Below are 14,724 nucleotides of genomic sequence, written 5' to 3'. Positions count from 1 at the left end.
TGGATATTAGTTAATTATGCTTTTACCTATTAAGTATTAGGTAGTTAGGTCCATTTAAGCATTTATATTGGTTTTATTTGTAAGTCACACTTAAAAAAGAAAATGTCTTGATATAGATCCATAAACACTGATTAATACATGATTAAAGGGTTCTTTGCATTGTGAAAGACTTCTTCAAAATGATGGAGAATGTGATATACATGGCTCTATAAAGAGCCTTTTTGACAAGGGTTCTATATAGCACCAAAAAGAGTTCTTCTGTTATCTTTTCTAAAAGGTTCTTTATAAAACCATCTACAGCACATTCTCCATCAATCTGAAGAAACATTTCATTGTGCAAAAAGACTTTTAACCAAGTAAAAGGTTCTCTGAGCATTCATGGTTCTATAGTAAACCATTTTCTGTACTAAAGAACCCTTGAAAAAACATCTTTTTCAAGAGTGTGTATATACCATGATATATAACAAAACTGAAATTGTAATTACACTGTGAAGTTTTGGCTATACTGCCCAATGCTAGTATGTACTGTATGAGTGTTGTATGTGAATGCATTGACTAAATAAACTGCAGGTTTATTATTAATTGTTCAGATCTTTGCTCTGATTTAGTGCACAATAAGAGCACAAAGCCGCACGGGAGCAGCAGAGCAAATAAACAAACAGTCGTCAGAGCAGATTAGCTCTTCATTCCGTCTGTCTGCTCCCGTCGATTCCGATTTCCATTTTGATGAGAATTATCGATGTATTAGCACTAAATTCATTAACAGCAGAGGAGAGCACCGGCCTAGAATCATTATGCTGAAACATCAGAGAATCCTCAGCGGACAGGGTAGCACTGTCCAAAAGATGCTTTGTTTACACTAACAGTGTCTTTGGGATTTGGAGTCCAATTGAGTTTGTGACAAAGAGGTCTTTGATGGTTATCTGTGTTGGCGGAGGCACTGACCAAAAACTGTCCTGGCAGGCACAGACTCGCGGTTGAGCCAGAAGGACACCTGGGACAGGATGACCGTCATGAAGCAGGGCATGTAGGTCTGAATTACAAAATAACCAATCTTCCTCTTCAGGTAGAAGTGGGCCATCATTACCGTGTATTGACCTGTAATTCAAGAAGGACGTAGAGAGGATCAAAAAAAGAAAGGAAAGGGATAAAACGTGATAGAAAGATAAGCAAGAGAGCAGAGAACAGATGAGTAATAGACAAAGAGAGGGAGAGTGTGATTAAACTTGGAGGGGGGGGGGTGCAAGCCATCTGAGAATCTGAGAAAGAGAGAGAGAGAGAGAGAGAGAGAGAGAGAGAGAGAAATCCATCTTTGCTGCTATATGATAAGAACAAATGAGCAAAGTGTTGGAAAATGCTAAACGATGGTAAGAGTAGCCGAAAGCATGACTGCATTTATGAATTTATGAGCCCATCTGTAGACAGAGTAAAGTCCAGGAGTCTCATTAGCACCAAACAGTGGTCAGTTACTGTAAAGTCCAATCTACTGGGAGGTCTGCTCTGACATGAGCAGCTCATTAAGCCCTTAAAACTAACACAGCATAGCTGCAATAACACAGTCCACAGTTACATTCTTAAACTCCACCCTTCAATCTCCTTCAAGTGCATATTGTTGAGAGCGGGCTTTACACATAGAAGAAATAATAATTTTATTTTATCAGTAATAACATCTTTATTACAATGTCTTGAAAGCATATGTTGTACTTCATCTGTTATTCTTTTATTTTAATTAAAAAAATTTTTTATATCCACAATTGTTACAAAGGGTTACGGCACAAAACAAATGTAGGTTACCACTTTACAATAACACTACCCTTATAGATGGTTTATGAATGGTGTAAAATTTGTTTATTAATGATTATTGAGTTGGTCATAAATGCCAAAATAGTACTTATTAATTAATTAATTATCTTCATGAGTCAGAATTGTAATGAACTGCAGCTACATTACTTTTTGCCTTTTTATATATGTTTATTATTACTGCATGATAATGGTTCTTCAAGCATTGACCTAATTAATAATTAATGCACTCATAAACCTCATAAGCACGCATAAACCTTTAAACCATTAATGAAACTTTTATATATGAAGTCTTATTGTAAAGTTGTACCAAACGTAGACGTTGGGACATCTATTTGGATTAGTATTACAGAGAAATAACATTAATACTGTCATTTTAGCACAGCAGTGCAGATGCTCTTCTGGAAATCATTGACAAGTAGTTTGAAATATTGGTCTGATATTATTTTGTATTGGTTTTTATATTTCATAAAGTGCCCCTGTTTGTGTATAAATGCCTGACACTTTCAGTCAGAGAAGGCAAAAATGACCCCTTAAAATGACTATTTCCTACCCTGATTACTGAGTGGTCTGCCTTAAGATTAATAACTGATTAATTTTAAGAGATTAAATATCTAAAACACAAACCATCTATACAACATTAGAATAATCTATCATGATATCATGGTGTGTGCATTTATTATTCATATGTGACTGATTAATAAATAGAATGAGTGAGAAAAGGTGGATGTGGTTAGACAGAGGGTGCAGCAGGTGCGTTGGGTGACCATGTTCACACTCTCTGCGGGGACATTGGTGAGTAAATCATTAACAGGAATGAAAGAATGAACACAGCGAGAATGGAAAAAACATCATATATCCTGTTAACCAAGCAAAGATTGCATTCAAAGCTTTTAAAAAATCCTTTCAAGCCACAGAGTCTGATAAACTATAGAAAATCCACTGATGACTGCTGCTTTCTCCTGGCAAAATCCGATTTTTGTGTCCCACTAATCCCTTGTCACAATCTGCATCCTGCAGCTCTCTCTCTCTCTCTCTCTCTCTCTCTCTCTCTCTCTCTCTCTCTCTCTCTACCCATATCCCTTCCTCTCTCTCTCTCTTTCTAGCTCTCTCGCTCTTCCTCATAGACCTACCCACCCCCGTCAGGCCAGGCCAACCTCGTATGGGCAATACACTGTCTTATCCAGCGTACAGGACAAGAAGGAAAACGAAAAGCGGAAAAAGAAAGTAGGAAGTGCAGCTGAGCGCACAAAAACAAGTGGACAGTAGGCTGTGACCGACCCAGCAGATCAGATGAAGGGGGCTGAACACTGCTGAGAGCAAGACGTAGGATCTTCAAGAAAAGTTTGAACCAGCAAGGCTCATCAGAATGGCCCCGGGGGCGAGCGTGTCCTCACTAAGAGGGACTCACAGCGTCCACCTCGTTCCTTTTCTCTGTCCTGCATGCCCATGAGCAGCGGGACGGTGTCCCACTTCAGAAAAGCCTGCCTTGGATGGGACTCTTCTGAGAGCAGGTAACCATGCGGCTGTGGTGGATCTTACTGCTCAGCTTTTGGAGTGTTTACGGCGAGCTACCGTTCATAGCGGAGAACAACGCTGCCATGTTGGTCAACTGGTGAGTGGACAGCTTTTGTTTCTACCCTGCAAGCGGAAACCTAAGGGCTAATCTGCTAAATCACATGGTGCTCTTTTCCAATCAGTTTTATTTTTAAAAATAATAAAAGGTGATGGGTTTATCAGTGAGATGGAATGTTGATATTTTCACTGGCAATAATTTTACATCAGTTTGGCAGTTAAGGCACTCTTTTCACTCTCCCTCTCTCTCTTTCGCTGCGGTTTCTCAGTTTAGCTGTTGCTAATGACTCTACTCATGCTGTGAAGTCGTGGTGGATCTATTCTTGACTTTGTTAAAGAGGGTTTGAACCTCAGATTAGCGCCACTAATAGCCCTGCAGCCTTCTCCTTGCAAGTTGGCCAGAGCAACATTTATGGCGTGAGTGGGGGAGGGAGGGAGGGAAAATGAAAGAAACTAGAGAAGGCCCAATTGAAGACCAGGTGAGGCCATGCCCTCTGGATCTTTCTGTGGTTCCACTAGGTGTGCGCTATATATTGTTTGCCCACCAAACTGAAAAAAAAGGTTCATGATTTGATTGTGTCGAGTGGCTGCAGACAAAGACAATATGTTACATTGGCACAGTTGCTTTCTTTAACCCGTTAAATTGGCAGGGCCCACCATCAGACCCAAACGTTATATCACCCAATTCTATAACTTAAGAATAGCTCAGTTAATTTTCAATGAAGTCCCTGTAGTTACTGAATAATAAGTCTTAGTATGTAAAAAGCCTGGGATTTTAGGGGGTTCACTGATTTTGGCAATGACTTTGTTCATATAATATATTTTATTTATCTGCAGCCGCATATTGTAATCAATTCAAAGGACCATTTTTCAGAGAATTTTTCCAATATTTTCATTTGCAGTACTGCGAGTGCAGAGATGCCATATGTAAACAACCATGCTAGCAAATAATTTTTGTTTATTGCATTTTTATGGTGTGCTGTGAGCATTATGACTGACCTCACATGCTTTAGATAAAAGTTCTGTTTTGATGAATCAAGGCACTGACATGGTCCAACAAATGTTTTTGCAATCTGAAAAAAATGATTCATTTTTGTGGGTCTGTAAAACTGACCACTGCGTTCAAATATTTTTTCTACAGTATTTGAACACAGTAGCTATTCATTACTTTTTCATGAATTTCATGACCAATGGATCATTCTCTTTAGATAAACTTGCATTAAAATATAAGGATGTTTGGAGATAATATCATTATATATATCTTTTTTGGGGATAACAAACGATATTCTGAATAATTCTGGTCACTGTAATGCAAGACTTGCAAAGTCTTCAACCATGATGCTTTAGGGGTCAGTTAATGTATGTTTAACATATTGCAACGCTCATCACAACTGCAATATGTAGCAAAAAAATTACAACATTTTTGCAGCCCTAGTTTCTTCTTGTGGCCACCTCAGTATTCGGTTAATTTTGAGATGCAAGTGCTAAGCAGAGATGAAAGACAAATGGAATTGCAGAGAGCTTAGAAATTACTCATGCCTTATTCATGATCAGGGTGAATGTAAAAGATCCATTCAGTGCTTGGGACCCACCAGGCAGTCCTCATATTTGCTCTAATCTAGCTCCAAGTACTCCTATAACATTTGTTCAATGTTCTTGATCACTTGGGTCAGGTGTGTCCAGCAAAAATGTGGGCCATCTGGCGAAAACTGTAACCACAAAATGTGGACCACCCTGAGGATCTTAATGAAGATGACAGAAGATCCATATATGTCCATCTACAGAGGCAGAAAGAGGGGGAAGCCGCCCCCATGTGCACCCTGTAATAACCCCCGGGCTGAAGACAACTATGATAACAGTGTATTACCACCCCTCTTTACATAACCGAATTAAGCAGATGCCGCCTGGGCCCCCTCCTTCCCGCCCCCTTTCCCACGTGTCCCAGTATCTCGGGCCAGCTCCAGCCAATGGTGGGCTGCTGACGTCACTCAGTAAAAGCACAACTGATGGGGAGGCACACGGATTAACCCTCCAGACCCAATGGCTCAGGACAGGGATAAGTGTTTTTTTCCTCCCTCCCTCTATCACTCCCTCTATCTCTCTCTCAGTCAGGCTCTAGAGACAGCTGGCCATGAGTGGGAGGTGTTCTCAAATCCTCGCCATTCATTTGTCATCTCCATCCAGCCTGATTTGAAAACTCTTTACTTCTCACACTAGTATTGCACAATCTAAGGGGATTCACATTTTAAACAGGGACAGTGTCACTAACGTAACTTCTAGGTAGAGACAAATAAAACAGTAGCTATGTGAACATTTCACAACTAATGGTCCAACAGAGCTGGTCCAAAATTGCTTAGAATAAAATGTTGTTACACTGTAATTACATTATAATAAAATCAAAAACATTATGTCTCAGCAACAATATGTACATAACACCTAAGGTCATGCAAACCACAACAACACACAATCTGTGCACTCCTGTATCCAGATATTATGTGTTTTCATGGTAAGATTAAATAATGGTCATATAAAAATGGGGAGGACATGGGGTATTAGCTGGGTCATGCCACTAGTGACTGTGGAGATGACGGCCAGATGCTGACATGACTGGCAGCTGTGTCTGAGAATAAGGGGGATTTACCTCTGCTGGTGCTGATGTCCTGAGTGCCGGCTGTCTGGCCAATCAGATGGTACTGGTTAAGTCGAGAACCTTCTTCCGCCACAACCACAGACTTGGCTGGGCCCTGGGTCCACTTATACACAACCTCTGAGATCGGGTAGGCATCTGGAAGAGCACACAAGGAGCTTAGCAGATCCATCACATCTTATGAAGTCAAGATACAGTATTGTCCAAAAGAGGCTGCACTTCATTTATTCAAAAACAATTTCTTTATTTTTCAGGAGAAATTTCTGAGGAGATTACAGCTAAGTTTCCATAAGGAAGTGGAAAGTCACATAAAAATAAGTGAATAAATGTTTCTGAAACTGGAGTTTAAAAAAAAAACAATAAAAGATATAAAATTCATGGGACTCCTAACAACAGTACATGAGGTAGACCAACAAAACTGGACAGTACTTTCATTTTTGAGAGATAGAGGAGAAAATCAAGTTCCACTCTCGTCAGATCAGAAAAAATCCACAGGTGTTTCTGTCGATCCTTGCACTCTAAGAAGACAACACTATGAGTGTAGCTGTCATGAATCTTTTACTGAAGAAATAAGACAAAAAAAGATGAAAAAAACTAACAAAGAACAAATGAATCTTCTCAGAACTATGGACTGGCCACCTCCAGACCTCATTATCACTGAATGTTTGGGATATTGTTTGGATTGTGAGAAGTGGAAAATGCAACCAACTCCTAAGACTGAACGTTGGAGGTGTGTAAAAATATCCCTGCAGATTTGCTTGAAAACCTCCCCAGTTTGAAAGTCTCCCAAAGAGAATGGAAACTGGAGGCAAAGGGTGGACACACTAAATACTGAGAAATGGCTAGTTGTGAAACCTTTGTGTTATTTGTGCTATTTTTCCTAATTCTGAAAAATTCATAACATAATTACTGCCTGTTTTGACTGGAAATCATATGTAAAATGGCTTCTGGCTTTTGCACAAACCTGAAGCAGGATCATTTAAATACCACTGCACTATGCAATTTTTCTGTAAGATTCCGTAAGCCATGGTTATGCAATGTGGACATAAAGTGTGACCATTATTTCATATTGCAACTGTGATATGCCTTGCAGTTTATTAAAAGGCTTTGGTTAATGACTGTCCTGCATTATTTTGGTCAAGATGCTCACAGTAACAAACACTGAGGGCTAATATGCATATCAATAAAAATGAACAAACAATGTATTGTGCATCTCTAGCTGGCATGAATGGACATCTGTGTCACACAGTGTGATTAAACTCTTGACTTACAGACTACATCCCAATAGATTTTTGCAAAGAATCACATTTTCTTATCATTTAAGGCTGTAGTCCCATGTCTGTCAGCAGCTGTGAAATATTTGCCTTCTTTACTCGCGGCAGTCGTGCTTGTCCAGCTCCGCCAAGTCAAGCATTAGTGGTAATAAATTTAATCAGCATCCGTGTTGCATAATGAGATCAGAGTTTCAGGTGAACAAAAGAGCCATTTGAAGGCACCTGTTTGTCTGATTAACACAATATGATTCAGTGAGGCATATCATTAAAACCTTAAAGAGAGGTGGCAACACAGCGGTGCTAATAAGCAGCGTACTGTAGTTGGGAGTCAGTGAGACTTAGTGTAGGTTTGTGTACAAATAACAGATCACTTTCACTTTATCTAGTCATTTATTATAGTGAGAAACACCATTTAATTGCAGAGGCACTGTCTGGGTCATTTTCTTGAAATAAATAAACAAGAGTGTACAGCACTGCATTTTCATGATGTCTAATCTATAGATAGAACAAGTCCCTAACGTACATGTTGGTCGATTTGGCTGCAGCGCTCCTCGCTTTATAGAACTCTCTTTTTCTCCCTTATCTCTTGCTCCAATCCCTCAACACACTCCATCATGGCATCCAATCTCTAAGCGATCCATTAATCCTGCCACTCTCATGACGGATGTCTCCAGTGCAATTAAGATTGACTCCAGCCATCCAGACTGTGGGATTATTTGGCCCCAGCACTCCATGCTCACACACACACACACACACACACACACCCCTCTCTAGGACAGTCAGACAGCTGCAAATCATGTGATCAGTTCCCTGCTGCAAAAGACCACACCTTCAGCAAAAGCTCCACATACTCACTGTTGTAACAAGAAGTTGTTCCTTTGAAATGGTAACTTGACACAAGACAGAAGAAGCGTTCTAAAGATTAATGTACAGTGCTGTGCAGACGTCAGAGACCACTCTAGTCAAAATGGCAAAAAAGTACAAGTATAACAGACGTTTCTGAGGTGATCAGGTGTAACATAATACATTAGTATATAGAAGAGAAAATTAAAGGAAAACCAGAGTTCAAAAAATTATTAGAAGACTCCTAACAACCGTGTAAGACCCGGTAGACCATCAGATAAACATCACTTAAAGCTTTCATCTTTGAGACAGAGAGGAGAAAATTAAGCTCCACTCTTGCTTCAGATCTGAAAAAATCCACAGGTGTTTCTGTCCGTCCTTCCACTGTGAGACGACAACGCAACACTGTGAGTCTGAAAAGATGTGTAGCTGTCTAAGAAAAGAAATCTGTCAACAAAGAAGGAAGTCATACAAAGACGTTGCTGGTGTTCTCAAAACAATGGACTGGCCCAGAGTCCAGAACCTCAACATCACTGAATGTATGTGGGATTACTTTGACAATGAGAATCAGAAAATGCAACCAACTTCTAAAACTGAATTTTAAAAGTCTGGAAAAATATCCCTGCTGGTTTCTTTGAGAAACGTAAAAGTCTCCTGAAAAAAATGATCACTGGCATTATATTTCGTTTTAGAAGCTTCTGTGTCATTTTCTGTTAAATGCCCTTTTCTGCTTTTTTCCTTGATGCTGAAAAATTAATAACTTATATAAGTGGAAATTGAATAAATGAAGAGTGCTCTCTGACTTCTGCACCATACTCTACATAATGCATGGACTGAGATGTTATTCTAACTCATTTTGAGCCACTTCTGTTGCTACTAGTCATGAGGTGTTTGCAGTTGGTAATAATAAGAACCAAACAAAAATGATATGAATGACATGCCTCTGAGCACAAGCAGCAGAAATATCCTCAAACTGCTTGTGCTCAGAGGAAAACCTTGAATGCTTTTAGTCACTGCATCAAAGCATTCTTCACTCGCTCCATAATATTTTAATAAAGGCTGAGACGAAACAAAACATGCACCCTTCCATAATTGCATTAAATTATAATGAAATTATCTCAAGCAAACTTAATTACAACTTCAAGCATAAGCACAGCACCAAAGTGAAGCCTGATTTGATGAGTGACACTTCTCTTATTTAATTTATTCTTATTTTGGCTCTTGTTTTAAACAAGTACTTTATGTAATGTGTAATTACAGTGAGCAGCTTGAGGAATCCTTATCATTCTTGAATAACCTTTCACTGCTCGGTGCAAGAGGCAAACAGAGGACAGAAGCCCAGCCATCGGCTGCTAATGCGGCGGAAGTCTCAGCATGGTTTAAGTCACAGCAGGTTATACAGCTAAGAATGGGCTCATGAAGTGATAGAGGAATCCTCTCCTCTATCAGCTCTATTTAAAGACCAGAGGCAGTTAATTCATCAATGTGCCATAAATTACTTCTGCCCCGCCCCATATAACACTGTTGCTGTTAGACCAAAACCTTGTAACACTCTTTATTTTTCATTTTTGCTTGATCTCCTTTACACTTGGGGGAGCATTCTATGAGGAATGGACCAATACAAATAGTAAATAGTACTGGTCTTGTGTCATTTGAACACATTAACCTCAAGAACATTGTATTCCTTCTCCTGAGAAATGACCTTTTGGAGCAAATTTAGGGCCTCCTAAATTTCATGTCACAAGTCATCCTACTGTCTGTTTCCAACTTCAATACATAGAGGAGTCTGAGCCCTATTAGTTAAACTGGATTGACGGAGAAGCGGCTTGGAAAATGGATGGATGGATGGATAGTTTTACAATAGGAGGTCTGGTGATATGATTTGTAATTTGAAATTTTTGGATTTGGCCGTTTTGAAATGTCAGACGTTTACTTCAGGAGTAAACTTAAATGGGTCCAAACATACAAACTAGTATAATGGGCTCATTTACCTTAACAAATGTCGCTCAGCAGGACAAAAGATGCTTTGCCCTATGGTTGGTACCTTCAGACATTCCATTTTATTCTCCTTCTATCTAGCTGATCACCATAAAAGTTTTAAATTACAGTAGCCCTATTTTGAATTTGAGCATAAAGGAACTGTGGGGAGTTGAGGTTTTGTGCTGATTTTGTGCTGATTACCAGGTCTTGTTTTCACATTACCATGAGGTCAATATGAACAGGACTACTATTACTGTAGGAGGTCAGAATTAGACAAATTACAGAAGACAATTCACTCCAGACTTATTACTTAGCAGACTTGTAAAAACTACTGACATGACAAATTTATACTGGATAACAATTATGAATCTCAAAATAATATGACTATAAATAAATAAATAAACAAACAAATAAATAAATAAATAAAAAATAATTTTATATATATATATATATATATATATAGTTATCATGATAAATTATGTGACAATACAATTTTCTGAACATATTGTGCATATCGTGAGTACAACTGACCAACTGCATGTTTCATCATGGAGAGCAAAATTAGTCCCATTTAACTGGATTTAGTACAACAAGGTTTGCCAAATACTGAATAAAAATCATTACAGTTTTTGATAGTATTCTTTAAAATATAGCACTACTGTATTTTTTCTGTTCCAACTGTTCAGATGTCTGTAAAAATTAGTATTGTAACATATCCTGTATCGTGAAAATTTCTTAAAGTTTTGCAATGTTATAGTTTTGCCATATCACCCAATCACAGCACCTCCCCAAGTGAAACTAATCCATCTCAAATAGGGCTAAACTGGACAGTCAAAACAGCATTTTAAGCCTGCAGCCTTTATAAGTTGCAAAAAAAGGCATGGAAAAAAGGTTTTTTTTTCTCCACATGTTAACATTGCATTAGCTTGTGCAGCTTTTTCTCCTAACAATTTACTTAACTGAACTATGCTCGTTCCTATAAACTCCTTATCTGGCTAGTGAGAAGTTGTATTTGATTGTATTTGATGGTAAAGATTAATAATGTGCAAAAGTGACAATAAAATTTTTTTCCCCCTCTGGATATGACAAAAGATGGTAATTCTATTACCACTCACCTAACCTATAATGACGTATGGCTATCTGGTGGTTGTCATCTTCACTATATCATGTCTATAGGCCTTAGTGCTTGCTAGCTGGCCCCCCAACCTGTAACCAGCCTCATCCTAAAATGAAATTCAGGCTATGCCTGGTTTTGCTCCAACAGTGATTATATCTTACAAAACATATACTCGAACATCATGGAAAATATATATTTATTTATTATTTCGACATAATAAAAGTATATTCAGAAAAGCAGCATGATGCTAGCTATAGGCACATCCAATTACATTTCACAACAAATGTGTTTGAATGGTTTGACAAACAAAGGCTGTCATAAAGAACAAAGGACTCATATTCCTGAGGCGGACACATTAAAATGAACTTGAGCGAAGCCAATAAATTCTAATCAGTGACAACTAAATGGATGGCTTTGAACAAATATGAGGACTTTCTAAAAGTGTGAACATGAGTGTTAGCATGCGGCTACAGATGGTTAGGCTTTCCATGAAGTTTCTTTCTGCTATATTTTCCACCTTTGTCTCAGCCACGAAGCTCTGGAGTTATTTTCATGTATTATAATCATCAAATTCTCCAAATGTACAATTATAGTTGTTTTTTTTATTTTTGCACCGAGCTCACAGCAAAGCAGCCTCTTACAGGTTTCACAAGATAACAGCCTCTTTGGCTATTTTAAAGTATTGAGAACAAAGAACAAAGACTGTGCTCATTGGCAAAAGCAACTTTAATGTAGCAAGATGGTGTAGTTGTTGCTCTTTCTGTATGACAAAATATATGATAAGTATGATATCCACACTCCACACTGTGCTGGAGCAGATATGAGAGCGTATGTATATTTATAAGTAGCGAGGTTTACTGTGTTGTGTTTGTGCCTAATCTTTATAACACTACTTGAAGATGTATGCGTGCCATAGCTTGTGACACACTGACTCCTTGTGCTAATGGGATGATAAAAGTTTGTTATAGTGGCGTATAAGATGGAGTGCACTTGGATGACGACAGAGCGAGATATCTTAACTAATGATCATAATCCTCCCTCCTGACCTGGCCTCTGTTCCAGCCTGTCCTCTGGCAGCTTCATAATGATAAAAGCCTACCTTGATTCCTGCATCCTTGAAATACAAAGAAGTAAGTGTCTTAAAGGAACACTAACATTTCTAATATCTATCTAATATGTATCTGTATTGCACTACTGATTACCATGGACAATAATGCTGCTGCATTTCTCTGCACTTCGAAAATAACCGAAAGTTGTTGACTCAAAACTCAGTGTAATAGACATCACTGGGCAGTTGCTGACTTCCTTAAAAGTAAGTCTGTGTATAACACAAATTCAAAACACAAAACAGGTTTTACCTTCAGAAAGACATGAAAAAGTGTCTTAACAAATCTGTTCTTATGTAACAGCAACATGGTAAAAAGAGACTAGTTACTTTCACTTTTTACAAAAATCCAGGTATATATGAAGGCTGACCAGCCCAGGCAAAATTAGGTGCTATGTGAGGGTGAAAATAACATCCTTTACAGGGAACACACTTAAACATGGTACTCTTGTGCAACTATTACAGCACAGTTTCTATTTATTAACATAGTTGAATCATTTTGGAAAATTTTGGAGGAAAAAAAATGAAATATACAATGAGCCAGAACTTTTGCACAGGCCACATTTGATGTGTTATTACTTTTTCCACAATATGATTAGTTCAGCAAATAAACCGTAATCATGCATTACACTGTGCAGAAGGGTGTTCCCTATAGAGGGTGTGGTAACTTTGTTTCACTCAGAAAATTAACATAATAGGTCATTTAAGTGGTGCCCAAACCTTTGTGTACAACTGTATGTGTTTCCCATACAAGTGATGGAACTCAGCAACTGCCCACTGCCTTCTGTTATAAGTGCATTTCGAGTCAAGTGTCTGTTCTTTTCTATGTACAAAGGAAAGCACTGAAATTACTGTCTGTGGTAACTGACCTTATGCTACAAATGCTGCAGAGAGAGATATGGTAAAAAAACACTGCAGTACTCTTTTAACTCTGGGCTATGGCTGAAAGTTGCTCAAATAATAGACAGACCTAGTTATATGGAGTCATAACATATGGTTATTACCGTGTAGATCATGGCCTGAACTCAGCAACAACCTGCTATTGCACAGAACTGCAGTTTAGTGTCAAAACCCTCCACTGTTATTTGCTATTCATGCAAAGATGTCTATGAAATGAGGTCTAATTAGTCATCTAATTGTCATCTGAACCCAATGACCACCTCTACTCGTCTATTTATAGAGCAGTTTGAACAGCCTATGCATCTTATTCTCTCATTATCCTGAATGATTAATCTAGACTGCAATGGGAAAGTGACAGGTGCTCTTTTCATTTGTAAAGTAGGAGAAGAGAGGCAGTAATAACAGAGAGTTTAATAAATCAGAAAGCTCCTGTACAGTAATAGTTACCATTTTGGGGTAAAGTCCGTGTTTCAGAGTACAGTATAAATGAATGGCCTTACTGCAGGCTTATTAGTCACCTATTATGCAGCACATTGTCTTTGACTTAGCTCAAGTCTACATTTTAAACTTGAGTAAGACTAGCTCAGAGCATAGCTCCTCAAATGCATTCACAGCACTTTTGTGCATAGACCACAGAACTGAAATCTTTAAGGAGTAAAAGGGTCAGGCTGAGCGCAGAAGATAATCCTTTCTTCAGGTCAGGAGTCGTGGCTTAGGGGCCACTAAAGCAGCTTTTCATTAAGGCAGGGTCACCACCCTGTCCCAACAAAATCCCATACATATAAACACATAAAGCAAAGAACCAACAAGCACCTTCTATCTCCCACACACCATCAGAGAAACCTCCATGTGTACAAAGGTACACACACATTTACAGTTACAGAATACAGAATCTAAAAATACCTATTCTAGGCTTAAACATGCTTTACTTAACAAATATGACAGCATGTGTTAACTCTACTATCTGTGTACCGTGTGATAGTGGGGGGGGGGGGGGGGGGGGGGTTGTATGTACATGAGTAATTATGCATATGTATAAAATATCTATACAATATAGATTTAAACCCTAGACTAGACACCAAAAGGTATTTTAATTAATTTATTTTTTAAATTAAATATTTCAAGGATTCTGAGTAATTATTTACTGTAAATGATAAACTATAATGTACTATAAAATTACATATTTTGTTAATTTCTGTACATTAAGATTTGATCCACACTTTTCAATTACAAGGCTTTCTGGATGTTAATTTTGTTATAGCTTATAATTTTCAAAGCCAGCTTTCTCAGTCACTTAAGAAGCGCCTACATCATTCTAGAAATATCTAAAATATCTTCTTTTTACAGCTTCCTAGTGTGCTACTAATTCTTTAATGGCTATGATATTTAGTAATATACCACATTCATTATAATGTAGTATTATAATGAATCAAGTCATAACGAATCATATATAATGAATCAAGTCATAACACTTTCCATGACT

General features: G+C 38.1%; 2 protein-coding genes across 5 annotated transcripts in view; one reads left to right on the top strand and one right to left on the bottom strand.

The window, feature by feature from the left end:
* The window catches only part of gabra5 (gamma-aminobutyric acid type A receptor subunit alpha5), a 71,120-nt gene that overhangs the window by 17,352 nt on the left and 39,044 nt on the right, over positions 1–14,724 (bottom strand). For all 3 annotated transcript variants that reach the window (XM_017720573.2, XM_037535043.1, XM_017720563.2), the window contains exons 7-8: positions 6,017–6,160; positions 946–1,098 (exon numbers count right to left, since the gene is read on the bottom strand). In XM_017720573.2, coding sequence (XP_017576062.1) covers positions 946–1,098; positions 6,017–6,160 — 297 coding nt within the window. The remainder of the gene's footprint in view (positions 1–945; positions 1,099–6,016; positions 6,161–14,724) is intronic.
* gabrb3 (gamma-aminobutyric acid type A receptor subunit beta3) overlaps positions 3,321–14,724 on the top strand; it is a 108,853-nt gene continuing 97,449 nt past the window's right edge. For both annotated transcript variants that reach the window (XM_017720525.2, XM_017720545.2), the window contains exon 1: positions 3,321–3,415. In XM_017720525.2, the coding sequence (XP_017576014.1) occupies positions 3,321–3,415 (95 nt within the window). The remainder of the gene's footprint in view (positions 3,416–14,724) is intronic.

Source organism: Pygocentrus nattereri, chromosome 26 (assembly GCF_015220715.1).
Source record: "Pygocentrus nattereri isolate fPygNat1 chromosome 26, fPygNat1.pri, whole genome shotgun sequence".
Classification (NCBI taxonomy): Eukaryota; Metazoa; Chordata; class Actinopteri; order Characiformes; family Serrasalmidae; genus Pygocentrus; species Pygocentrus nattereri.
This window is presented reverse-complemented; position numbering and strand designations above follow the sequence as displayed.